At 33.7% G+C, this 21,931-nt stretch overlaps 1 protein-coding gene across 3 annotated transcripts in view; it reads right to left on the bottom strand.

The window, feature by feature from the left end:
- The window catches only part of CUL2 (cullin 2), a 101,340-nt gene that overhangs the window by 51,655 nt on the left and 27,754 nt on the right, over positions 1-21,931 (bottom strand). For all 3 annotated transcript variants that reach the window (XM_031939682.1, XM_031939681.1, XM_031939680.1), the window contains 4 exons: positions 17,011-17,113; positions 14,313-14,407; positions 8,855-8,960; positions 7,446-7,528 (listed from right to left, as the gene is read on the bottom strand). In XM_031939682.1, the coding sequence (XP_031795542.1) occupies positions 7,446-7,528; positions 8,855-8,960; positions 14,313-14,407; positions 17,011-17,113 (387 nt within the window). The remainder of the gene's footprint in view (positions 1-7,445; positions 7,529-8,854; positions 8,961-14,312; positions 14,408-17,010; positions 17,114-21,931) is intronic.

The following is a 21,931-nucleotide window of genomic DNA, read 5'->3' as shown; positions in this document are numbered from 1 at the left end:
GAAAGAGTAGAAATGTTATGTACACAAAATCTTTTTAACTTCTCCAAACAATACCTTACTTGACAAGAAGTAAAATTCAGCCTTTAAGGAAGAAGCTAAGACTTTTATTGAAGCTTCAAACACCAAGAAAGGAAATCTCACATTCATTGTCCTGAAATTTATAGGGACACTTCACAAAAGTTCATTAGTCTTGTATTTATTTATTTCTGTGTGTGTCTCATGAATTTTATTTTGGTCACATTTAAGAATATAAATATTTATGTGTGTGCGCATACATGCACACACCCAATATATATATGGAGAGGGAAAGCAAGAGAGTGCTAAAAACAGAAAAATTGTGTGCCAAAAGGATCTCCCTGAGAAGAACTCCCTAAAGCATTTCTTATATAATGCTTCTCAATTGATCCAGGGACAACTAAAAACCAAGCAATTAGGTTTTGTGATACCTGAGTTATAATGGGGGAAAATTCAGATGATGAATCATTTAGGACACAATTTGGTAAATCTGATTTATTATAAGCTGAAAGATTTAAGGTTATATATATAAATTCGTGTGTGTGTGTGTGTGTGTGTGTGTGTGTGTGTGTGTGTGTATCAATCAGATAAAAACCCAAAGCAACTAGAATAGTGCTCATTATGGAACAAATCAACTGAGCCTTTAAATCTAAGTCATCTGATGGAATCTGCCTCAACACACCTAGATGTCCTTCAACCTCCCTGATTCACTACATTGCTTAGTAGTCTTCTGCTTTTTTACTTCTTCCTTTGTCCTCACCCTAACTTCACATGCTGCCTTAAACCCCTTCTTCTCCAGTTCCTTTGTCTCCTTTTGCTCCTTTGTTTTTATCCTCAAAACTCTCTGCTTTGCCTTGTCAGCTTCTCTCCTGTTTCTATTTCTTTCTCTGCCCCCAGTGCAACCTCTCTCGGCTACCTCTCCTCCCAATTTTGCTCTGCCATTTTCAGTTGCTTATTCACTCTTTTCTTCCCCTCTTTTGCTTTCTGCATCTGCATCCTACTCTCCATTTATCGCAACTGAAGGCACTTTCCCTCTTCAAGAAACTATTTCCCATAGGGGCAATGCAGTTTTTCTTACATAACACAAGCCTTTTGGATCCTCCTACCTTTCCATTTGGAGAAGTACCTAGATTTGATAAGGACCTGGAAATAGTTAGACATCTTTTCCAAGCCATATACAGAAGTTATAATCCAATGTGGGGAGATGTAACTGATTTAATGGTAACTCTACTCTCCAGCCATCATAGAAACAACAAATTAGCTCCAGTGGAGGGGGAGATCCCACCCCAAGGGTCTCCCCTGTTGGCCTTTATAAGACCTCAATGGAACTCCAGTGATCATATCAGATTACAAGCTTGGGAATCTCTTCTTAAGTGTGTGAATGATTGTGCAACACATCCAAGAACTGGAATAAGTTCCAGGAGACAAAGCAAAAGGAGAATGAGGCATCTAACGGTTTTTATGTTAGACTGTACAAAAGTGCTAAACAATAAACAATCTTGAGATGCATATATTATTAGCACACACTGTTAATGAATCATAGCCCCAAATAGGAATTTATTTCCATAAAAGATGCTCTGGTTAATATGAAATACTTATAGATCTGCTTAAAGGTACTACTATATTTGCTTATGAAGATAGAGAGCAAGAAAAACAGGAGAAAGAAAATCAAGAAGAGAAATTCAGGAAATAAGGAAGAAACAAAATGTTCCAGTGCAGGTAGCTTCAGATCAAACCATTCTTGCTCCTTTATAGGTTGTTTCAAAGACTCTTGTAAAAGTAGTGTTTACTGCGGAAAGAAGGGTCTATTGTCATAGACTATAGAAAGAAAAAAATGGGACTTCCAAGAATAAAAACTGGAACGACTCTAGAGGTTTCCAGAAAAACAATAATACATGAAGGTTTGGGGAGGGTGAAGAGATTTTGGATCTTGAAGGATACTGGTATTTTTCTAGAACATGATGTCCTGGCCCCAGTTACTCTGAGTCCATTCTTTTCCCAAAACAGTAAACCCTGCGTCACTCTTAAGGTTAGGAACACATTATATGATTGTTTGCTATGTACTAAAGCCTCAAATTCAGTTATAATAGTAAACCCAATTCCAATTCTGCTTTTATTGGGCCTTTATATGTTGAAACATAGGGTTTCAAGGAAGCCTCAGCATGTTCCTAAATTGTCCCCTGAAATGGTTTCCGTGGGTCGCCTTTCATTGGAACATTCTTTTCTCTTTATGGCTAAATCCCCTGTAAATCTTCTGGGATGAGATCTTCTATGAAAAATTAGGGCTACTATTTCCTGTTCCCCCAGTGGTACTCTGTCACTACAATTGCATAAGGATTCCCCCTCCTCATTCCTAGTCCTTATTCAAAATAGCCAAAAGGCAATTGGGAAACACTCTTAGCATCTCCTCTGATATGCCCAACTCCCCAATAGGCCTCTTCATGTTGGGACTTGGATCTCCTAAAATCTGCTACCTTTATTACTTAAAACCAAAGGAAAACCCCCACCATCTATCTCTCAGTATCTCTTGTTCTGGGAAGACACTGAGGGCATCTCACCTGTTAACATATTAAAAGATTATTCCTTATAAATTCCCATGCAATTTGCCAATTCTTCCTATTAAAAAACCTAAGCTAGGCCCTGATAGCAAACTTGCTCATCATTCTGTTCAGGATTTACACACAATTAATGCTTATGTCATACTCAGACACAGTCTGCTACTAATATTTCCTCACTCTCTTGTGAGACAACCTGTTTTACTGTGGTGGATTTCTGCTCATCATTTTGTTCAATCCCCATACACTCAGATTCCCCGCATTTATTTGCCTTTACCTGGAAACATTCACAGTGAACATGGATTCATCCGCATCAATATTCAAGAGTATATAGAAAATCCTTTATTTTCTCAATTCTTACTGTAAGATCTAGCTTCCATCATTTTTACAGTTCATACTTTGGTCCTGTATACAGATGATTTACTGGGTCACTGGATGCTGGGATTCCCCAAAAAGATAGCCATCATTTACTGCTAGAGTTTCACCAGAGATGCCTCAAAGTCTCTAAATTGCAAGTACAATACTGCCTTGCACAGGTGGACTATCTGGGGTTTATATTGGTTGCTAGGACTTCTGTTTCTCATGAATTCATTCAGGACCTCCAGCAATTCTCTATACCCACCACTAAGTGGCACTGAGAGGCATCCTTTAACAGCTTGATACTTCAAACAGGGGATATCTTCATTCAGTGGGATTATCACATCCCCTGTTTCTTTCAGAACCACTGATGCTAGATCATCAACATATCTCAGCTCTGGCAGAGTTCAAAAGGCCCTGATAACTGCATCAGCATTGGGAGTCCCAGGTTACAATAAGTCTTTTATTCTTTTTTTATTTTTCATAAGCAAAGGGGAGGGGAGTAGTGGTTAGCTTCTGATGCCTAACTCAAGCCCTAGGATGCTATGGCTCCTGGAGCACCCCCCCTGCCTTTGAGCCATAGCTGCCACTGCCATTTTGGTGGAGACCTGTGATTTGGTTTGGAGTTCCACTTGGATAGTGTAGTGTCCTCATGAAGTTGAGGCCGTCTTATTCTATCATTAGACTGAGGCATTCTTTGATCACTCTTGCCAAATATAAAGTGACTTTGCTGAGTAATGAAAACATCATCTTCAAGCATTGTGCAGTCTTTAAACTTGCCACATTCTTCCAATTTACTAGTCTCTGGGGAACCATCATATAACTGTTCCTCTTTAGTAGACAAGGCTGATTTCTGATACCCTTTTGGAGAACTTTGATTTTATTTTATTTTTTTTACTGATGGGTCCTCTTTTATGAGAAGGGATATTCATCATGCTGGCATTACTGTACTTTTTTTAAGTATGTCACTTTCTGGATGGCTTCTCTGCCCTCTAATCTCAGCACCTACGAGGCTAAATATGGCCCTTTCCCAGATATTTCATCTGACCAAGAGAAAAAGGGCCACAATCTATACAGACTCAAAATATGCATTTGGTGTTTGCCATGCTTTTGGGATGCTCAGTCTACAGAAGGGATTTTTAAAACAGCTGCTGTTAAGACTGTTGCAAATGTAGAATTCATCAAAGATCTCTTATCTGCCCTGAAATTTCCTGTCATCCTGCCCCTTGTTCACTACTCTGCCCACAAATAAGAGACCAATCCTGTACTAAGAGGAACAATTATGCTGCTGCTGTCAGGCTTGCTGCTCTGGAAGGTGCTGCACATGTTTTCAATCTCTCACCTTATGATAAAATTAACATCCCTCTTTCCTATAATAAAGTGGAGAAGTGAAAACAATGATATAAGGCAAAACAGATAACTGGGGTCTGGATATCTGCAGAAAACAAACCATCCCTTCCTTGAAGTTTCTAACACCAGGTATGTCTGCCTACTGAGAAGAGGGAACACTTTGGTACTCAAGGAATTGTGAATTCAATCAGAAGGGCTTGGGTTGTCTCAGTTATCACCAACATAGCTGCCTTTTGTCCTAGTTGTCAGACACACAGTCAGCATGTCTTCCAAGCCAAAACCTATGGAGGTATGCTCTGGCTTATACACCCTTTGAGGATTTACAAACTATAAATGTCAACTGTATGCCTAAGGCTGGACATCATGGAATCTGTCTTGTTATTGTTAACCAATTCACACAGTGGGTAGAAACCTTTCCTAGCTCTCATGCCATTTCTGGTTTTGTTGCTAAAACAATCTTGAGAGACATGTTCCTGGCTTTATCTATCCCCATTTTGGGAAATGGGATAACTTCCTGGATAACTGTTGGGTAAATCCTACAAAATTACCATCCCTAAAAATATATATATATCATCTGTCCTTTTATGTTTTTGTGTAGCTGAGGGAGTTTTTAATCCTTTCCAAGAAGACAGCAAGTCTGTTTGTTGTGATCCCCTAGAAAAGAACTACAAGATGCAATTGCTTTTAAAAAAAAATAACATTTCTTAATTGTTAGAAAGGAGTTAACATCACTTGAATTCCAACCCATTTTTTTCAGTATAGTCAATCCTAATGGTCCTACTCCAACCCTACAATCTTTTCTCCATGCTTACCAAGATTCCAGCTTTATTGTGTCTTAATAAAAAGGGTCCCCTCCTCTTAGGCTTAATGGATTTGTTGAGGTTAACAATCTAACCTGCTTTGTTAAACTTTATCATTGTTAATAAACTGATCTTGCTTGAGTCTGTACCACAGTCTATCTTTATTAAATTTACTCCAGTACTACTGAACTGAATTCTAAATTCCCTAGGTATCTCAAACAAAAGGAGCTCAACTTTTTCTGAAAACTTATTTTCACTTCTGAACTTTTCTGTATTGAAAAATCAGCATCCTTCTAATCACCTAGACTGCAATGGCTTTATCCATGACTCTTTACTCTACCTTATTTCACATATGTAATGAGTTGCCAATGCTTATCATATCTGTTTTCACAGCATATCTTATATAAGTCCTATTTTTCCCTATTTAAATGGGCAGCAATCTAGTTCAAAGAGGGCCTTTCTCACCTCTGGACTAGACTATTATAACAGCATCCTAAGAGGTCTCCCTGTCTCAAATCTCTCTTTTCTCCAATCAGTCCTAAATACAACAATCAAATGGTTTTTCCTAAATTACAGATCATATCATTCACTGTAAAAACTCTTGTAGCCAATATAAAACATAGGACTCTCTGTTCACCTTTAAAAATTCTTCTCAATCTATCTTTACAAATATCTTTACATCATTTCCCCTTTTCATACCTTATTGTTCAGTCAAATAGGCCTTCTTGCAATTTTTCACACCTGATATTCCTTATCCTATCTCCATGCCTTTCCAATGGCTGTCTCTAATACCTGGGATGTATTCTCAATTCCTAGAATCCTTCAAAAGCCTACTTATATAACACATTCTATATGGAGCTTTTTTTGGTCCCTCCTCCCAAATTCACTTTTTATATACTTATTTATACACATGTTGTCACTCCTGATAGAAAGCGGGCTCCTTGATAGCAGGGATTGCTTCAATTTTGTTTTTGAATCTCTAGTGCGTTATACATTTTTTGGACATAGTAGGTAGTTAATAAATGCTTACTGACTGAATGAGCTGGAAGGGTCTTTAGAAATCATCTAGTTCAACATCTTCCTTTTTATAGATGATGAAACAGGCTGAAAGAGGTTACGTGTCTTATCTAGGATATGCAGACAAAAAGGAGGTAGAGCTAGGATTTGAGCCCAAACAGATTCCAAATCCAGTCATCACAGTACTCAACTCATTAATATACTCTATAGAAAGAATTCTATAATCTCAAAAGTATTCCCAGCAAAAACATTAATTCTCCTAATTCACTTTCCTAGGACCTCAGTTAGAAACAGCAAGATGACTGAGTGAGAGCTGGGCCTGGAGTCAGAAAGGCTCATGTGAAATGGGCCTCAGACTCTCATTAGATGTGTGACTCTGGGCAAGTCACTTAACCCTGCTTGCCTTAATCCAGTGGATGAGGAAATGACAAATGACTCCATTATCTTTGCCATGGGCAAGACTGGCATGTTCTGGCCCACAGTGGGTTACAAGTAAATGACAAGGACTTCTGCTATCTAGTTAGCACAGATGACACACCCCAAAGATTAGTGCTCTATAACAAGGGCATTGGACTAAGCACTTTCTAAGTTTCCTTCCACCTATAAAGTCTATGATCCTATGACTAGTGATAAATCTGGAGAAGTTGACCCTGGAGAAGCCGGCACATTACTGCGGCCTTACATAATTAAAGACTGAGAAATAAAGGGGACTGGCGGAAGTCCTGGTTTTGAGGTTTACAGTCCTGGCACCTAGGCAAGTCACTTCCCCTTTCTGAGCCTCAATTTCCTCATCTGTAAGACAGGATGATAATATTGTACCAACCACCTCACAAGTTTATTGTGGGGGGGAAAAAGGTGTAAATAAAAAATATTATTGCTTATCAAACTTGTTTTCCTTAGCAAATTAGAACAAAACAAGGAGAAACGATATAAGGTGCAGAGGTAGATTTAGGCTTGATATAAAAAAAAAAATTCTTAACAATTAGAACTGCTCCCAATGGAACTGGCCTACCCCCATGAGGTAGTGGGCCAGTGGAGGACAAAATGGAATTGGAATGCCCATTTGTCAGGTATGATGTAGAAAGGATTCTTAGTATAAAATATAACTTGATGGATTTTGAAGTCCTATCAAGTTCTGAGATTCTAAGATGTCTATGGTAAAAGGTTTCAAAAAATTAAGTATTTTGATTCACTACAATAATGTTAACCTTCAGAAAAAGTTCTCATTAAAGTAAATCAATCTTAGAGCTAATCAATTTACATAAAAATTCATTTGCTATTTTAACTAAGTCCTTCAAAACAATATTGTATATCTTAAGAGAAATAAAACAGATACAAAAAATAAACTCACTTTTTTATTTCTCGAAGGAGCATTCGTATAAGGATTGCCTGAAGTGGCTCAACCATCAATTTTCTCCACATATCCAATGCTAGCTGCCAAGAACAACATATACATTATAAGTGAAAATATAGGCATACGTACATGCATGTTTATATCTTACACATATACACGTATATATAAGCAACATTTAATATCTACACATTTAACTTTCATGACTTTAAGCATTCATGTGATCTTATTAATAACCTCATTTTCACTTTCATGTTGGCAACTGTGCATATTCGCAGCTAGCTATGTGAAGAAGAAAAATGAGAGAAGCATGAAACATTCAAATGGTATCTGAATAGTCACTTCGCTGGTTTTCATCACTCCACCAGTGTAAAGTGAAGTGGTCCCCATGTATTTGCACATATTTTTATTGTTTGCCCTTAAAACTCAACTTGTATGTTGCAAGTATGCCCCCCAAAGTATACTGCAAATCCTTTGGACTTTAAGTCAATGATAGGGTTAGTGAGAAAATAAAAGTGTTAGATAGTGTCTGCAGCCACTGTCCGCAATGAGTTTGGTGTCAACAAGTTGATTATTTGCTAATCTATATCATCTTCTGACAGCAACAACTAAATCCCAGCAATCTCTCCCTTAGGTTTAGGCACCCAAGTAGAGAGGTTTACAGCAATATAGTATACAATGCCCTTACATTAACACAGTAAAAGGTAAAATGCAATTAAAAACTGAGTTTTAAGAATTTTATTGCTGTATAGTATTTATGGTACTGTAGATTTTTATGTTATGGAAAGTAAAAATTGTCTGAAATAATTTTTTTTAATTAAGATGTTAGCACAGGTCACAGAATTCTAAGGAATTACTAATGAGAATATTTTGCATGTTAGCAATTTTATTTTGCGTACTGCATTTTATGATATTTAAGTGCATATTATCAGAATTAATTTTTGTTTGAAAGAACTGTCTGCAGAAAAGTGTATTTTCAGTAATTTCTAACAAAAGTTTACAGTTTTGTTCATCATGGGAACCTAACCCTCTCTTTCCAATAGGTTCAATATATCAACATTTAGGTTTTATATTTTTGCCCTACTGACTTCAGCACTGTTTTCTAGGAATGTTATCCCAGAAAGTTGAGGACTGACTGTATTTCTCAATTAGAAACACTAATATGTTTATTTGGGACCTATTTCCATTTCATATAAATAAAAGCATCTATTTCCTACTCACATAATACACAGATACACAAATACACAGATACACATACTTTATGTTACTGCAAAATAATTTGATTTCTCTAATACTGATTTTAATGAATCTTTCATTTAAAAATTAATAACTGATAACACTTTAATTCAAATAAGTTTTCTAACCTCTATAAATATGTTCATATTACAATTACTTAAGAAACTGCTTACCTCTCCTATTTCCATAAGTGGTTCATTCATATCTACACCACCATAACCATACTGAAGATCAGCTTCTGTCAATTTATTCTTTTTAATAAATTGTGTGTTGAGATACCTGAAAGAAAAATACATTCTCAACAGATAAAACAAAAAGAAAAGTCATAGGTAAAACAAATTATTTACTGAAAACTCTAAAAATCAAACTGTGAACATGAATTTGAGGTAACAGCACAGTCTACTAGAAATTCTTAAAATAGTAAATAATAATATTTGAATTAACAGAATAACAGAAAGAAAATTAATTACCCCATTTTTTCCCTGCTGACACTGAGATATATATCAATATACATCCTAACACAATAAAATCTATTAATCCACCCACCATATAATCCAACAGTTTTTTTCTATTCAAGAATCTAAAGAAACTTGATCAAGCAATCAGACCAAATAAGATTTAGCAAATATTTTGTTTTATCAATGTACTTTACTATAGTGGGTAATAACTTAATCACTGACACATTAATGACCTGAAAAAATAAACTAAAATCAGCATTACATTAATGAATATGAACATGGGAACGAGGAAACTGAATGGGAGAAAAAACCATGAGCCAAATTGTCTGGTTTAATTTTACTGATATAAGAATTGTGTGAATACTAGTCAGTGACAAAAGTTAATAGTGATACAGTACTTTATGTTCTACCAAGTGCTTTCTCTACAACAGATCTGTGAGGTAAGTAGTACAAATATTATTATTCCCATTTTACAAATGGAGAAAAAAGATTTAGCAATTAAGTGAGTTATTCATGGTGACAAATTTTTAGAGATAGAATATAAACCCAGATCTCAATATCATGTACATCCTTCCATATAGCAGGCTGCTCCTCAGCCTGTATGAAAGGGAATGATCAGGTTACAAAACAAAAACTAAAAACTTAAAAAGGGGCAATATGAATGGTACTATCTGGGAGATCAGAACAAAGAAGTAATAGAAAGATGCTGAAGGTTTGAGGGAAAAAGCTGAATTAGCTGTAGAACAGAAAACTGTTTGCACTATTTAATCAGACGCATAAATCCTCTATACTTTAATATCACTACCTAAAGAAATGCTTCAAACAAGCAGCCTATTTGGACATTCATTCTGATTGAACAGTAAGCTTACTATTCTGTTCTGTTGGATGTTTAGCTGGCTAGAGTTCTTCTAAGGACAACTTGCCTACGACTTCTAGCAGATCTCCTGTTGTTACCATATTCTGAGGGAAGGGAAGTTACACTTACTTTAGACAATATTCATTTTCCATAACATGGATCATCTGACCATATTCAAAAAAATGAAAGGCCACATAACCAGCCATCGTAATAGGCCACATTAAACCAAGAGATTCTTAGTGAGTTAAATAAGGAAACAAATAAAAACATTAAAAACAGTTATAATATAACCTCTAAGTATGGCTTAATAATAATGTACAGCAGGATTCTTGTATAGTTTCCAACCAACCAAAAGTCATTTGCAAGGACAAAAAGAAAGCTAATAAATTTTTCTCCAATTTCAGAATGTGATCTGTATGATGATTGTGCTACTCTATATTCTCAAGTTTCTCCAATAAACATCAATTTATCATTTTAAAATAGATGCAGTATGGTCTAATGGAAAGGTTACTACTCTTTGAATCAGACAACATGGCTGGGTGAGCTTGGGTAAAGGGCAATACGTCTCTAGATTGCAGTTTTCCTTATCATAAGGAATTATGAGAAAAGCATTTTGAAAAGACACTGATAAGGTTCTCCCCAACCTAATCAGGTTTAGGGCCTAAGTTTCTTCATCTAAATTAGAGAATTTGACTAGATTATCTAGCATTTCTTCTAAATCTCTAAATTCCATGTTTTTATTAATAAGAGTACAAAAAAACAAAACTTAAGATGAACCTTGGAAAAACAAAATAAATATGACAAATATATGTAAGAAGGTCACCTCAAAGGAATTCTAGGAGTATTCACTATAATTTATTCTAGTTTAGAAATCTCTCATTGTATGGAAAGAATTCTTTGTTCTTGGTAGCCTACTTCCTTCTCCAGTTTCCAAAGAAGTTAAATGGAATTATTAAAAGGGAGGATTAAGATCAAAAAGTTCCCAAAGCACTTATTTGGATAGAATCTGTGTTTGAATCAAGTCAATGTGAAAGAACCCTTGATGAAAAATATTTAAAGTAAACAAAAATAATTTTCTTGATGTTATACTTTTTCTCTAAATTTCACTGTTAAAAGAATTTCTAGAGATTCATTAGAAACAAGGTATATCCTAGGTAATTTGACCTAGAAGTAAAGTGATTTTAGGACACCAACTTTTATGGAAGATGACTTAATGACTGATAATGACCCAACTATAAATAATGACCAGTCACAATGTTAACTTGTTTTGGTCTAAAATTAATTACTTTATAAAAATAAAACACATAACTGAGTCTCATGAATGCCTCAGATGGAAGAAAAACACATACATAAAACAATTACAATTATATGACCACTAATATGAAAATAATTTATGAAATTACACAAATCTTTCTTTGTTGGTACGTCATATAAACTAGGATTTTTTGAGATGGCTAGTGTTGGCCCAAATAGTTTTCTTATTTAAAAAGAGTGAATAATCAATCAAGGAAATGATATTTCAAGTTATAACCTAACCTAATTATGCCCATAATACAGCACTTAATTGTCTCGTGAATCATCTGTAATTCTGCTGCTTCAGTGATTATGATGTTTCACTAATTCACAAATACATGACATTACATCCCTCTCCTAAATGGTGCTAGGACAATGGCTTTTGTGTCATGGGACTGTCAACTTTTCCTGCCTATTTTCATAATACTCCATAACATACCAGATAAAGTGAATTTCTTTGTGTTTCCCACAGATGACACCAAATTTTGTCCCTCTTAAGCATTCCCACAAGTTATACGTTATGGTGAAAAACACTTCTTCCTCATTTCCTAAAACCCCTCTTGCCCTTAAAAGTTCTCAAGGATAACACTTCTCTCAAGTCTTCTCTGAACCCCTCAACTCCAAGAGGTACCTCTCATTTCAAATAGTCTTTGGCTACTTTGTCAGAATCCTTCTTCACCTTTATAACATAAAACTTCCTTGTCATGATTATGCATAGGGCATATTTCTCCTTTTAAAACCATAAGCTCAGGGCAGCTAGATGGCGCAGTGGACAGAGCACCAGCCCTGAAGTCGGGAGGACCTGAGTTCAAACCTAACCTCAGACACTTAACACTTCCTGGCTGTGTGACCCTGGGCAAGTCACTTAACTCCAATTGCCTCAGCAAAAAAAAAAAAAAAAAGGAAGGAAGAAGGAGGAAGAAGGAATAAGGCGGAGAAGAAGAAAAGAAAGATAACTGGAGCAGATAGGTGGCTCACTGGATAGCAAACTAGCCCTGAAGTCAGGAGGACCTGAGTTCAAATGTGGCTTCTCAGACACTTAACACTTCCTAGCTGTGTGACCCTGGAATTGCCTCACAAAAACAAACAAATAAAAACATAAGCTCTTTCATAACAAATTGTGTCACTTTTAACTACTAGATCCCTAGCACTTAGCATTTTATCAGATAAAATTTAACTTTATTACAGTGGCTTCACAAATATTTGTAAGTACAATGTACCTCTCAAAAATCCATTTTAAATAATTTTCTTTAATTGCTAGAGAAGGTTTTTCCTCTTCAGATCAGAAGTAGGTTAATTTGAATTTCAATTTATCATAGGCCATTGTACATGGTAAGGGCAAAATTAAATTACCCAAAACTATATATTATTCTTAAACTATGAATTTATGTTTAAGAGATATTTTGTCTTTTTAAATGTTATAAATGGCTTAATGTAAAAGGAAAAATAAGTTTAGAGATTTGGTGCTTTTCCAAAATTATTTAACAAGTCATTTTACATAAGGTTCAAATATATCTATAATACAAATAGTGACTTAAGCCTATTTGTGCTCTTCGATCAATGGTCCTCTACTACGTTACAAATAGAGGTAATGTAGACTTTTACTGAAGTTAATAGCTAGGTGATGCAGTGGACAGAACACTAGAGCTGGAGTCAGGAAGACAACTCCTGGAGTTCAAATCTGGCCTCAGACACTACCTGTGTGAGCCCAGACATGCCACCTAACATAGTTTGCCTCAGTTTTCTTATCTATAACATGAGCTGGAAAAGGAAATGGCAAACCACTTTAGTATCTTTGCAAATTCCAAATTGAATCCCAAAGAACTGGGCATGACTAAACAACAACAAAGCTTTTTTTGAAAAGAGAAGTATAACTCACTTTAAGAAAATGTAATATAAGAAAACTTAAGCTTACAGTAACAATAAGTTAGAGAATGGCTATATTCTTCCATTTGCAAAGGAATTGCTATACAAGCATTTCAATTAGGAGTTCTCAGTTATTTAAAAGATTATTATCTATTTGATAGAAACTAAAAAGCAGAAAAAGTTAACACTTAGATATCAAATGATTATCAATACACCAAGTGAAAAAATTCTTCAGCTGAAATATGCCATTATGTTAAATAATGATATCATAGGATATCATAACATATAAAATTATGATAAGATTGATAAAAAATCTTACTGACATATTACCCTTCTGGATCATTACACACAAAATAAAACCTATATTTTACAGGTCAGTTTAAATAAGAGTACTGAAGTTTCTTAGTACATTCATTACCTAAATTCTAATTTCACAAATTTTAAATTATTTCCATGCACACAGAGACTCTTTATGAAAATGATCAAGAGTACAGAGCAATAAAAGGTAAAACTCGAAGTGGGACAACTGTCAAAAACATAGGGAAAATTCAAGTAGGATAAATATAGCGGCAAGAGGAATTGTTTTGACTATCAATGTTATAGTAAAGGACAAAGAAAAGTTTTCTTACATATTTGCCACACTTCTCTGTTCTGCTGAAAAAAGTGGCTTTATTGATCATATTTTTAGAAGCCTGAAAAAAACAATTTCTAGCACATCACTTTTTTACATTTTCAATTAAAAGTGTAATCAATTCTTAACTATCAACAGCACTGAAGGGAAACACTGGTTTGGAGTATTTCCCAAACTTTATCAGGTCTGAAGCTTCATTTTATGTAGTATAAAGAGTCACTGTATCAAGTGGTACCATGGCCCAATCACTGAAATAAACACAAAATCCTTCTTCTAAGTACAGGTTTTCTTCTCTACTCACAGATGGGTTTTCCCCTACAAAATCTGATACCACTAACCTAATCCAAGTCATAAAACGGAAACTTTTTGGCAAGCAGAATGGACCCAACTGAGTGAAAGGTAATTCTTATACTTTTCGAAAGCAATCTGTATCATCAGGAAATAGGTACCAAGTGAAGCAAACCATCATCTTAAGGATATGAATGTGTGCAATAGTTTCTGGGTTCACAGTTTAAAAGTATACTTACCTGTATAAACAGTCCATATAGTCTGCCCCTTTGCTATATTCTTCCCAATACCTATGATACATAACCAATACTTGTTCTTCAGACTCCAGAACTCTCTAAAAGAAAAAAAAAATCACTTTACAAATAAAAGAATATTTTCATATAAGTTCTACTTTGCATTTGAATAGAGTTCACTTCTATATTTGATATTCATAATCACCCTGTGAGAAGGCAATGAAAACATCACTAAAAAACACATCATTGTGGTGTTAAGAAGTGGGTCCTAGAGAGATGAAGTAACTAGTCTAAGATCATGTGACAAATAAGTTATAACAGAATCCCAGGCTTCTGACTCACAGTTTAGGCCTTCTTCCTTTATATATATGGCTTACTTCTTTTTTAACAGTATTTTTAAAAATCATTTTATCACTATAGTATCTTCAAATTATTTTGTAAAATACTCATTTCACTTGCTTTTTAGACTTCTTTACAAATATGCAAAAAAAAAAACAAACTCAAAAATTAGTGAAATGTGTTAAAGAAATTGAATTGAATAAATCCCAAATAGTTTAATAAATAATGAGACAATGTTGTCCCTCATCTAGGATTTCTATTTTTTAAAAAATTGAAAAAAGTATAAACGGGTAAAAATTTGCTCATTTTTGATCAATCTATATATATAAATCTTCATGAAAGTTAAATGTATCTCATATAAAAATTATTTATAATTAGGAATAGTAATCAGCTAAAATTTAAAATTAAAAAATAAGTCAAGTTTCTTTACATTTATTTAATACCTCCTTTCCAGAAAGTGAAAAATAAACTGATAATCATGGTAAAGGAAGACTGGAGTGGGAGAGAAGAACTAGAATCCTCTAATAGAAATATTAAAGCACCAGTATATACTTTTTAATATTTTACATTTATATATACATAAAAATTTGAGAATAAGTCAATATCATTGATAGCTAATTCTATTAATCACTAGTTACCCAGACTGACCCTTTTCTCTCTTGGCTTGTCATTTTCTTAAAGTCATTGTAAGTAAAAACTGAGGAGTCAGTTAAGACAACAAAGGCTACTCCAAAATTTTTAAATTTCAAATAAATTCAGTCTCTATTTCAGGCCATTCTACTAATTCAAATATTTCATAGATTCACAACAAACAATATTTGGAACACAGCATATGCTTAATAAATGCTTATTAATACTGATGAATTAAAAATACTTTTTTTTCCTTTTAAAAAAGGAATGAACTTGTTGCTTTTATAATCTTACCATAGTTGATAACATATTTCTACATGTATAAAAAATAATCTTAGAATATAACAAATAGCCTTGGATTATAACCTATATATAAAGTAACAGCACATAACAAATCTTTACTCATCACAAAAATAATTATATCTTTTTTCAAATTTCCTCTTTCTATTTGTAAAACTATAGCAATAAAATATACTCACTTATTATCCAAGTTTATTATTGCTACAGTATGGATTTATTATTCTTCATAAAATTTCTTATAAATTAGAATACAGAGATAATCCATAAATCATTGGAGAACTCTAAAATTTTTAACATAATTTTTAACTCAAACCACTTGAAGGTCAGGTTTAATAGAATCAATTTACAAATAGTATTCAAAAGCAAAATGATTTTTTTTCTTAGAAATGAAAGACTTAAACCCTTCTCATCTACAGTGACCAGGGGTACCTAGCTGCATTCAAACCATGTTCTCCATCAAAGAAACTAAGCAGATACTGCCAGAAAAAGTTTTAGGTGAGACAAGCAGTGGCTGATTATTTAAGAATCACCAAAAAACAGAAATGAGAACAAGGAGTCAAAAAGTATCAGATACTCAAAACAAATTTTAATTCACAGTTAAATATTTTTATTCAGTCAATCTATTTTGGAGTTAAAACACATAACAAAGAGTTTAAGATTTACCACCCAGATTGGCGTATAATAGCCATTAGCCAGGGAAGAGAAGGCTCTCAATGCTATTTCCCCACAATTACTCACTCAAGATATCGTTTTTGCTATTTCTTTCAACCCAAAAAACAACTGTAAATAGAAAAAAAGCTACACAAAAGAAATGCAAAAATTCATAATTTTTAAAAGGTAGGATAACAACTGCTCACATTTATGTAATGCTTTTCAGATTCTTAAGGTGTTTCTTCACGATAACTCAATGTAGTAATAGTAAGTGCACATATTATCATTATTTTACAGGTAAGGAAATTTGAGATTCTGAAAGTTAAGTGTCTTACCCAGAATCATGCATCTAGTAACTATCAGAACCAGGAGATAACCTCAAGTCTCCTGATTTTAAACCCAGTGATATCTCTACTGCACTACCCTGCCTTTAAAAAATGTAGGTGCTGAACACTTTTTAAAACTAAATTTTGCATTACTCAGTCATTAAGAAAAACACCTCTAGCCTTGGCTACTAATATTATAATTTTCCATTTAATAAGTTAATTTCATTCTTCAAACAACTTCCTTTGCAACAATATATTGTTTTAAAAATAGTTGTAAATTTGTAAATTTGTAATTTTGTAAGTTTAAAATAAACTTTGTAAATAAAGTAAATAAAAAGCTATTAAAATTTTTTAAAAAAATAGTTGTCAATTACTTGCCATTCAAGTTGTACTGAAAAACCTTAATCTAGAAAACAGTTTCAAAATATACTTATAACACCAACATGCTACTTAATTACCTTGTGCAAATGGCGTACGTGATTTTCCAAAAAAATTTTCGTCTCTGTGTAAAGTCTTTCACCAAGAGGTTCAGGATAGGCCACACATAAAGCATAGATGTCTCTAAATCCATCGTCAAGGTTTTTCATATTAATTAATTATAAATACTTTTTTTAAAAGTTAATTTTTGATTTTACTATTCACACATACAATAAATATAATGCACATCATTAATTATATTATTAATGTATAATAAATATAGTAGATTATGTTTAACTTTTTCACTTATAAAAGAAAAATTGATACCTTTGCTACTTAGAATTATAGGCATGATTCTCACTGGAAAATATAAAACACATTAGTCAAGCTTACTAAAAGGAATCTTTTAGAAGATTCAGCAAGAGTGACACAAAAAATTAATAAGACAATAGGATGCCCTAAAGGAGACAGCAATATAGTAATGATAAGACATTATGTATACTGACAACCATACTACAAGGTACTGAGTAATTAGTACTATTAGAGTTCCTTAACAGAGAGCTACAGAGAATTCAGTAAAAAAGAAATCACTTCCAGCTAGCATGTAGATAGGATTTCACCTTATCTTTAAGTAATCAAATAACAATTACTGTAAACAAGTAATACTGCAAATAAAGAACTAGAATCAGTTATCTTAGTTCCAATGGAATAATATGCAAGCAATGGGAATAGAGTGCTCAAATCCATGCTAGAAGAATAAAATAAACTGAAAATTCACCAAAGAAATGTAATCTCTCTAAATCAACATAAGAAAACAGGATAAACATATAGTATTCAAAGGTGTATATTCATGCACACTTATTTTTGTTTCTCCTCCCTTTCTTGCCCAATCTGAAAGTACAGGATACTGTTAGAAAGGGGGGGGAGGGGAGGGGAAGGAAGGAGGGAAAAAGGGAACAAACTTTAGACTATAAAGAACCCTTAAAAGATATCCATCATTTCCCACATTGAATCACCTCTTAAAATGTTGCTAACCACAGAACACAAGAGTTGGCCAGTACCTCAGAGGCCATCCAGCCCAACCAGAACTAAATAATAATCTACCTTACAAAATCCTCAACAGGTGGTCTTACAGTATTTACATGAAAATCTCTCACGAGGAGCAATTTATTTTTGCTCTAATTTTTAAGAAGTTTAAGAAATTTTCTTAACAAAAGCCTAAATTTGACTGTCTCCAATTTCTATTCTACTGATCCAAATTTTGCCCTCTGCAGCCAAGCAGAAAAACAATTCCTCTTCAAATATTTGAAGACATCAATCATGTTGCCCCTAAATTTTTTTCTTTGCCAAGTAACATATCCTAGGTTCTTTCCATCAACACTCATATGGCAGTTCTCTCTCTACAATTCTATCATCATCCCCAAAATACTCTCTGCTTGGCATCTAGTTAAGTTGTCAATATTCTCTAAAATCAATCAACTAAAGCTGATCAGATTAGAACAGCAAACATAGAAAAAAAATTCTAATCCCTTTATTCTTCATATTATCTGTAAACCAGGAAAGCTTTTCTTAAACTAGAAAAGATACATCTCTACTTCATCTGGAAGATAGTATGAAAGATTCTAACAGTCTTTTTTTTTTTTAATATGCATATTATGTTCAGAGTATTTTCCTAATCCCTGTATCAAAACAAAGAAATACCATTAGTTTGGTATGATCTTTTCTTAATGAAGCCACAATGGTTTATATTAAGTTTCCTTACCAAAGGAAGTATTTTCCTGTGCTCCCTTTTCTTTTTTTTTTAAGCTTTTTATTTTAAAAATATATACATAGTTTTCAACATTCACTCTTGTAAGACCCTGTGTTCCAAAAGTTTTTTCCCTCTCCCCCCCCCCACTCCTAGATGGCAAGTAATCCAATATATGTTAAACATGTGCAGTTCTTCTATATATACTTTCAAAATTATTATGCTTGTGCTTCCTTTTCTTTCAAAAAGCTAACATTTATTCTTTTAATAAGATATCCTAAAAGTTTTCTTGGAATAGAAGAATCTATCCAATTTAAAATACACTCATGTAAATTTTACAAATATTACAAACTCATGTGAATATTACAAAACTATAAGAAATGAATCAGAAGAATTCAGACATGGGAATAATATAAGAAATTATAGAATGAAATAGGCAGAATCAGGAAAAAACCTGCACAACAATTAAAATAATATATACAGAAAAAAATACAACAAATATAATCCTATATAATTACATTGATCAAATCTGGTCCTAAAGAAGAGTTGAAAAAATGCATCTTCCTTCACTACAGATGGGGAAGACAACTACAAGAAGAATGAAAATATCAGACACAGCTGATGCATATTGGTTTTACTGATTTTAAAAAATCTTTTTAAATCTTTGTTTACATGAAATGACACAATGGGAACAGAAATGAGATATTCTAAAATGAAAGTAATATGAAAACAGAATTACCAATAAAAATAAAATACATCCATAAAAATATGACACAATATTTAATTCCCCCTATTCTCTCTGACATGATCTTAATATCAGAATTCAGAATATTTCGAATTCTATCAAATGGTCAATTCAAATGACTGCATATATTTTTGCTATATGGACTGGATGGCTTATTTAAGTCAATATCTTATGAATAATTGTTTGTCACTAGAGAGGCTCTTGAATATTTCAGGAATTAACTCACTCAATACAAAGTATTCTGGCAACATGAACGAACATTTGGAGAAGCTCACAACCTATCAGGAATTCTTGTATTTGACTTATGCTTAAGGCATCCTCCATGACAATGGCAATCAATGTTGGTAAGCTTATATTCCTTTTCTGTGCTTTGCTTGATGATGTAATCAAGGCACCAATAAATGGTGTTATCTCTGATTGCACATATCAGGTGATCTTGAGTGAACTTAACACATGCAAAAAGGATACTACATTAGGAAGGTTTCAAGGCTACTTAACCAAGGCTTTTACTTAACCAAGTCAATGCAGAGAGACAATCAATAAAAAATAAATAAAGCAGGCTCTTGTATTCTTTGTATCTTTTAGCCAACTGTGTGACTGTGTGTGCACCTGTAGGACATGGTTTCTGTTATACTCTCAAATCTTTATTAAACTTATCCTCAACACATGTATACATCATATGTCAACATATCACAAGTCACATCATATGTCAACATATCACAAGTCAACAAGCATGTACTGTTTACTACATGCCAGACACTGTGCTACGTTCCTGAGATATAAAGAAAGGCAAAAACAGTCCATGGATATAGAAATAACTTCATCCATACAAACTATGGGAGATAATTTCAGAATGTAAGACTTAATAGATAGAAAGACCATTACAGAAGAATTTGGGCCAAGTTTTGATTGAAGTCAAGAAAATGAAGAAGGGAAGTGAGGAAGTAGAGCACGCCAAGTACAGGAGGCAGTTAGCACAAAAGCAGGGGGATTAGAGAAGAAATGTCGCATGCAAGCCTCAGCAAGTATGCCAGGGTGGCTGCAATGTAATGGACACCCAAAGAGACAAAGATCTTGAGCCTGAAAAGGTGGAAGGCCAAGTTATGAAGAACTTTAGATGCCAGAAGACTTTTAAGTTTGATCCTCCCATCTATGCTTTAGAAGTATCTCCTTGGTTTTCAATGCCAAGCTGGGGAATGTGCATGTAATGCTAAAGTCAGAGAATGGAGGTCACATGACAAGGACATAAAGGTGGAAGGATGGATAGAAAGATCGTTCTCTTTTAAAGAAATGAGAAATTAAGTGTATGAGATAGCTGTTAAAATATATTCCTAATCACATTTTTCTTTTTTCTTTTCTTTTTTCTTTTTTTTTTTTACAATTTAGGGGACATCTTCCCATCCCTGAGACACATTTCAAAAGAATTTTTCAATGTATTAAGACATTTCTTTCAACAGGGATTTTCCCTCTGTAATTGGGCTAGTTCAGCCATTTTTATTGATTTTGTCTTCCTAACTACCATTTGTTCCTCTAAAATCAATGGGCATCTGCCGTTTCCAGTTTTTTGCCATTACAAGTGCTGCAATAAACATTTTATTGTAAATACCAAAGTTTCTTAAATTGTGGGTCACAATCCCATGTGGGGTTGCATAACTGAATGTGGGGGAGTGATATTATGATTTATTATCAGTAAATGTTTGATTTGTATAACTATATATCAGGGTCATGTAAAAATTTCATGGACAAAAAGGGGTTGTGAATGGAAAAAATTTAAGAAGCCCTGGTTTATACTGCTTATCTTTTTTAAAGTGACCTAATTGGGATGTATGCCTAACAGTGAAATCTCTAGATCAAACATATGACCATTTGTCACTTTCCTCACAGAATTCCAAACTGCTTATCATGAAAGAGTAGCCAACTGAAAGCTCCATCAGGGTCATCTAAAATAAATGCGTCTACTTTTCATTTTCTTCTTAATTCTATACAATCTGATTTCTGACCTCATCATTTAACCAAAACTGCTCTAAGATTACCAAAGAATTTTTAACTGCAAATATAATGGTGCTTTCTCATAAACTTATAGAGTAGAAAAGAATTTTATAGATCGTCTAGTACAACTCCATCAGCTGATTACTGAGAAAACTTTTTAATTCTTTCAACTATTAAAGTCAACCTTCCCCCTTCTAAATAATTTGTGTATATGATACATATATGTACATACACACATTCATATATTCTGTATTTGTCTATGAATATATCACCCTAAATGGAATGTAAGGTCCTTGAGGACAGGGACTAATTTGTTTTGGCATTTGTATCCCCAGACCTACAACAGAGCTAGAAACAAATACAAATACTCCTTATTTCACTAATTACAGAGTGTATGTCATATAACTTGAGATAATATATGTTTGATTCTAAGAAGGCTCTGAAGCTTTTTCAATTACAGATGGTTCATGCTTCAAATAGA

The sequence above is a fragment of the Sarcophilus harrisii genome, chromosome 5, assembly GCF_902635505.1.
Source record: "Sarcophilus harrisii chromosome 5, mSarHar1.11, whole genome shotgun sequence".
Taxonomy (NCBI): Eukaryota; Metazoa; Chordata; class Mammalia; order Dasyuromorphia; family Dasyuridae; genus Sarcophilus; species Sarcophilus harrisii.
The sequence above is the reverse complement of the archived record's forward strand: the minus strand, read 5'-3'. Positions and strand labels throughout refer to the sequence as shown.